Source organism: Momordica charantia, assembly GCF_013281855.1.
Source record: "Momordica charantia cultivar OHB3-1 chromosome 10 unlocalized genomic scaffold, Mcharantia_2.0 BLBB01000010.1, whole genome shotgun sequence".
Taxonomy (NCBI): Eukaryota; Viridiplantae; Streptophyta; class Magnoliopsida; order Cucurbitales; family Cucurbitaceae; genus Momordica; species Momordica charantia.
Window position 1 is genome coordinate 3,790,530 of NW_028275158.1, and position 6,602 is coordinate 3,797,131.

At 30.5% G+C, this 6,602-nt stretch overlaps 1 protein-coding gene across 1 annotated transcript; it reads left to right on the forward strand.

Moving 5' to 3' along the window:
- Positions 1 to 1,018: 1,018 nt before the first annotated feature.
- On the forward strand, positions 1,019 to 4,348 carry LOC111008524 (receptor-like protein EIX2). The gene is made up of 2 exons (XM_022281265.2): positions 1,019 to 4,021; positions 4,136 to 4,348. The coding sequence occupies exon 1, from the start codon at positions 1,058 to 1,060 to the stop codon at positions 4,013 to 4,015; it is 2,958 nt and encodes a 985-aa protein (XP_022136957.1). The 5' UTR covers positions 1,019 to 1,057; the 3' UTR covers positions 4,016 to 4,021; positions 4,136 to 4,348.
- Positions 4,349 to 6,602: the final 2,254 nt, after the last annotated feature.

Sequence of the window (6,602 nt, forward strand, 5' to 3'; positions counted from 1 at the left end):
AGATGCTTTGTTGTAGGATCAAAATCATACCTTTGTATATGATAAAATATTTCAAAGAAAATGTGTGGAAAATTAAATCATTTTCCATTTGAATGTTAAATTCATATCACCACATTTATAAGTGATCGGATTTCAAATATCAATTTCTTAAAATAAAAATAAAAAAAAAGCTAAATATACAATTTTTGTGGTGATAACTTTTTCCGGAAGCCAAAACATTTATTTCCAATTTAAAAGAATGGGAGGGACTGGAAATAGAGAATATTGATAAATATTGAATAACTATATCTTTAAATAAATTAATTTTCAATCTTTTTTTTAGCAGTATTTTCAATCTTAGTTTTGATGGGTTAAACATATCGACTTATATTTCATTGATTTTCTGGGTTAAACATATCGACTTATATTTCATTGATTTTCTTTGATAATGCAATTCAACATAAAATCGAAGAAAGACTAATTGAAAAATACTGAAGGGAACATATGAGGAAATTTAATTTCATTTAAATATTGAACAATTTTTTTTAGAACAAGTTTATTAACAATTTATTTGTTTTATATAACAAAATTTTATATATATATATATAAACAAACTTATATGTATTCAATATATATTTCTTAAATTTAATCCTTTGTTAAATTAAAAAGAAAAAAAAACCAAAAGTTCGAATATCTACATAAATATCATTAATTTGTGAATTTTATACAATAATAATAAGATTAGAAGATATCTATTTCAGATATAAAAACAGATAAGTTTCAACCAATTATTTTAAATTTCAAAAGGAATCCACGAATTAATTATAACTTTTTTTTCCGCAAAATGAAGCATTAATGAATCAGTGGCCCCTAACTTCCAAACAAAATTGAAAAGACTAATTGAAAAATACTGAAGGGAATATCTTATCGTGAAATTAAAACCAAGTTTGTGGGGAGAAAAAATGTTTTCAAAAGTATATTAAAGCCCGATAATTAATTCGAAAAATAAATATAAAATTTCAAAACGTCATATAAATTGATGCAGTTGGGAAGATAATTTACAAAGCCACCAGCAACAATGATCTCCATCACTCTATTTTGGTGCTTTGCTTCCATTCATCTCTTCCTTCTGCTTTCTATGCCCATAAGTCTTTGCCTTGGATTCAGCCCATCTTTACGACAGAATATCAAGTGCGTCGAGAGTGAAAGACAAGCGCTCTTATCCTTCCAGCAACGCCTCACGGACGAATATGGTATACTCTCTTCTTGGGTCAATAATGATTGCTGCAATTGGAGTGCTGTTCGGTGTAGCAACAAAACTGAAGGTCATCATGTCATTGGGATTGATCTTCGTGGCTCGCATGACAAGTATTTGAAGGGTGAGGTTGGTTCTTCTTCCTTAACTCAATTGTCACGCCTCAAATACTTAGATCTTAGTTATAATCAGTTTGATCGGATTCTCCTTGAAGATATTGGTTCTCTTGTCAATATGAATTATCTCAACCTGTCCTATAATTGGTTTAAAACTGCCCTTCCTCCCCATCTTGGAAACCTTTCAAAATTATCGGTTCTTGATCTGGGAAACAATTATTGGTCAAGTGGTAATCTTAGATGGCTCTTAAGTCTTTCTTCTCTACAACATCTTGACTTGAGTCGGGGAGACTTTGGTGGTGCCAATGACTGGGTAGGTGTCATTAACCAACTTCCTCTTTTACAAAGTTTGTCATTAAGTGATTGTAACCTTCCACCACCTATTTTATCATCTCATTCATACACCAATTTCTCTAGATTTCTAGTTGAGTTGGACCTCTCTCTCAATCTTGATTTGAATTCTTCCATTTATCACTCGTGGTTGATCAACTTTACTAATATTGTCCATTTGAATCTTGCATACAACAATCTAGAAGGTTTGAGCTTTGATGATTTTGGAAATATGACTTCTCTTGTGTCTCTCGATCTTAGTGGAACTCAAGTTAATTTCCATTCTCTCAAATCCTTTCAGAGTCTTCGTAATATAAATTTATTAGACTTATCGGGAAATATTATAAGAGGATTGCTATCTGATTTTCTAAAAGCCCTTCACCCTCGTGTACTTAACTCGTTACAGTATTTAAGCCTCAGGATTAACGAATTTTGTGGATTCTTGCCAAATTTTACCATGCTTCCATCTTTGAAACATTTAGAACTATCTGACAACATGTTGAATGGAACAATTCCCCAAAATTCGGGACAATTATCAAACTTGGAGTACTTAGATCTTCATTCTAATTCATTGAGTGGAAACATTCCCCAAAATTTGGGACAATTATCAAACTTGAAGTACTTAGATCTTGGTTGGAATTCATTGAGTGGAACCATTCCCCAAAATTTAGGACAATTATCAAACTTGGAGTACTTAGATCTTCATTCTAATTCATTGAGTGGAACCATTCCCCAAAATTTGGGACAATTATCAAACTTGGAGTACTTAGATCTTCATTCTAATTCATTGGAGGGTGAAGTTTCAGAAGCTCATTTTTCAAAACTGATAAATTTAAAAAGATTGGATCTATCTAATAATTCTTTGAGTTTAAACTTGAAGACCGACTGGGTTCCTTCTTTTCAATTGGATTACATAATTTTGGGACAATGCAACTTGGGTCCACTTTTTCCGGAGTGGCTTCGAACTCAAACTCCCACTTTGATTGATATTTCATTTGCTGGAATTTCAGACATCGTTCCTCATTGGTTTTGGAATAACCTGTCTCCTGGCATGGATCTTTCTGGGAATAAAATGATGGGTGAAATTCCAAATTTGTCACTCAAGTTCAATATGGCACCTGTTATCAGTTTAAAGTCGAACAAATTTGTGGGGCGAATTCCTGCCTTTCTTTTTCAAGCAGAATTTCTCCATCTTTCGAGCAATGATTTCTCAGACTTAAGTGGCTTATGTGAAATCGTCAACTCTCCCTTGGAGACATTGGATCTCTCTGACAACCAATTATCAGGACAACTCCCTGATTGTTGGGATTCCATGCTCCATTTAAAAATATTAAATTTGTCTAACAATTATTTTTTTGGGGACGTTCCACATTCGATCGGTAATCTTATTCACATGGAATCCTTAGTTTTACGCAACAATCAATTCTCAGGAGGGTTACCTTTTTTGTTCAACTTGACATATTTGGGAGTCATTGATGCAATGAATAATAATTTATCTGGAACAATACCATCGTGGATTGGGTCGAAGATACCATATTTGACTATTCTGAATTTGAAGTCAAATCATTTTCATGGAAACTTAGGAAGAGGTCTCTGCAACCTCAAATATATTCAAATATTGGATATTTCATCCAATAATGTTTCGGGCAGCATACCAACTTGCATTCGTAATTTCAATGCCCTAACACAAACATTGTTCTCTGGTCATCCTAATTATGAGACTGATATTTTCATGGTGTGGAAAGGTGGAGAGAGACATATCACAGGACAAGTAATGGATCTTGTAAGGAGCATTGACTTATCTTGCAATCATTTGAGTGGGAAAATTCCTTATGAAATCACCCAGCTTGTTGAATTGATTATTTTGAATCTCTCGAGGAATGAATTAACAGGTCAAATTCCAGATAAAATTGGTCGACTTCAATCATTGGAATCTTTGGATCTGTCGAGAAATCATTTGTCTGGTCCAATTCCATCCCATTTATCTCAAGTATTTAGGTTGGGAGTATTGGACTTGTCATACAATAACCTTTCAGGAAAAATTCCTATGGGGACTCAACTTCAAGGTTTCTCAACTTCTTCTTACGAAGGCAATCCTTATCTTTGCGGGGATCCACTTAAAAAATGCTCGGAAGACATCAACCAAGAGCCAAACATAAACAATGTTCATGTTGAGAATGAAAATGAAGATGAAGACAAATTATTTGGACGAGAATTTCTGATCAGCATGGCGTTTGGATTTATTGTGGGTTTTTGGGGAATATTTGGGAGTTTGGTACTCAATAGAAGATGGAGACATGCATTCTTCAAATTTTTTAGGTGTGAAAACAACTAAAAACAGGTACTTTTTCTGCCTTTATAATTTGAGTCCTTAATTATTCTTTAAAAAATTGTGTAATCATTTATTTTTATTATTTATATATGCTTAATATTTGAAATGAATTTTTTTTTACAGGCACCTAGGAGATGCGTAGTCAGAGTGTAGCAAATTTTTTAAGAGCAACGTGATACTATTTGTAATATCTTCAGTGAGATATGTTATTACTTAGCGTGATACCGTTCGTTCTAGTTCCCAAACATTAATAGAGTTTGTTTGAGACTTATTTCCATAAATGAGTTGTTGTATTGCCTCTCGTTTATGAGTATATATGTTGTTTGTCTGTTTTAATTGTGTTTTGTTCTTATTAGTATTTCCTGAAGTTTTTTTGATAGGCCTTTTGTTTGGTTACAATGTCTTAACCATTAAAAAGCATGGAAGGTTGTTTCAAAAAAAGGAAAAAATGGAATTCAGAAAATGAAAGTGTTTGGCATTTCTCTTTACGTCTTCTAAGAATAAGAAACATCTTTTGTTTGTAGCATGAAATTGTAATTTTTTTTGAATTACATATTTTAGTTCATGAACGGGGACGATTTAATATATTTGGCCCTTCAATTATAAAAAAAATTCAGTCATATTCTCTTTTCCCATTTTAATTTTATATATATATATAGCTAAGCGTCGGTTTGATAAGCATTTTAGTTTTTGGTTTTTGGTTTTGGTTGTTTTTAGATTTTGGTTTTTGGTTTTCTGTTTTTAAAAAACAAAAACGTTTGATAACCATTTTTTGTTCTTAACAAACAGAAAACCAAAACACGTTTGGTAATTAGTTTTTTGTTTTTAAAATGTTAGAAAATTGAAAATACATGAGAGAGAGAATTTTATGTAGAGTAGAGATGATGTGGGTGCGAGGTTGCTCTCTCCCATTTTCGGGCTCATGAAAATTTTTAGTCTCCATCTCCACCTCGTTCTTGGGTCCGAGAGATGTTCTCGAGAAAAATTATCGGTTTTATAATTTTTTTTAATTATATTTAGAATTTAAATATAAAAAATGTGTAATAAATATATATTAATTATTTAAAAATGGAATTAAGGACGGGGTCGGGACATGCATTTTCTATTTTTTGGACCCGACCCTGTGGAAATTTTTGTCGACCCCAACAGTTTGGAAGATATCTTGAGAAAAGGTTTTAGCACCGGTGTATTCTATATGTACTCTAGTTTATTCGAAGAAAATAGAGCTGTAAATAAACTTTTGGAAGATAAATTTTAGAGAGATAAATAAAAATATTTAGAAAAAAATAGTGAAAGAAAAGTTAAAACAAAAAGAGAAAAATTTTGGAGAAAAAATAAAGTCGAGATGAAAAGATATGTTAAACAAAAAAAAGAAATTATATGAAAGAGAAAAATTATAGTGAAAACAAACTTAGAGATAGAAAATATAAAAATAAATAACAATAAATATTCAAAATATGAAAATTTTAGAGATCGAAATTTAGAAATAAAAAATTTGAGTGAAAATAAATTTTTTAGAGATAAATATGAGAAAAAAAAAGTTGAGTATTAGAAGAAGAAACCAGATTTTGAAAAACAAAAACATGTTTTTGAAAACTACTTTTTTTTTTTTGTTTTTGAAATTTACATAGAATTTTAAAATGGTTTTTGAAAAACAAAAAACACAAAATTGAATTGGTTATCAAACTACCATGTTTTTGAAAAACAATAAACCAAAAACCAAAAATAAAAAAACGAAATGATTATCAAATGAGGCCAAGTGTTTTAATTTTTTTTTTAAATTTTGTTTTTGATGATTTTAATATATTCAATCCCAAAATTCAGATAAGATGGTGACATGTATGAATGAAATTAAGTGAACCCACACTACTGAAATACAAGATTTATAATATATAAATTTTTTTGAACAAGAAACAGATTAATAATATATAATTATTTGTCTAAAATTAAGAACTCCCAAAATATTTCATTGGTAAAGGCCTAGCTAGTTAACATGACCAAAGTGTGTTGGGCTTAGAACGACACTCGTTCACAATTTTTTCTTGTATGTCGGTGTTGGTTTGGAGCTATCAATATCGAAGACTATGACCAAATTCCTGCATCAACAATTAATACCTATGTCTTATATTATTTATGATAAAAGATGTGGAAATAAATAAATCAGTACATGAAAAGGAAATTAAATTATTTTCTATTTGAATGAAAATTTACATCACCACCTCATATCCAATAAAATGTCGAATTCCTCTGGTGGGCAATCAGCTTGTAAAACCTAAAAGAAAAAGAAAAAGAAAAAAAATATCATCTTTAGCCTAATTAATTAATATTTCAAATACCATACCAAATTGAAATAATATGAACATGAAATAAAATAAATTCACAAAAAGGATGGAAAGCAATATTTGTGAGGTTATAACAACTCAAACACCGCTTATCTGATTAAAGATTTATATGTTGAATAAAAAGGTCTGAAGTTGAAATCTCAAACAATTATTGAACTAAAATAGTCCCCATAACATGCATCCAGTCGATATATATATAATAGTTGTAATTAATAATTACAACTAAAAGTTTTGCACATATACATATG

Excerpts from the sequence above, each read along its gene's own strand:
- LOC111008524 (XM_022281265.2), top strand. The coding sequence starts at position 1,058 with ATGATCTCCATCACTCTATTTTGGTGCTTTGCTTCCATTCATCTCTTC.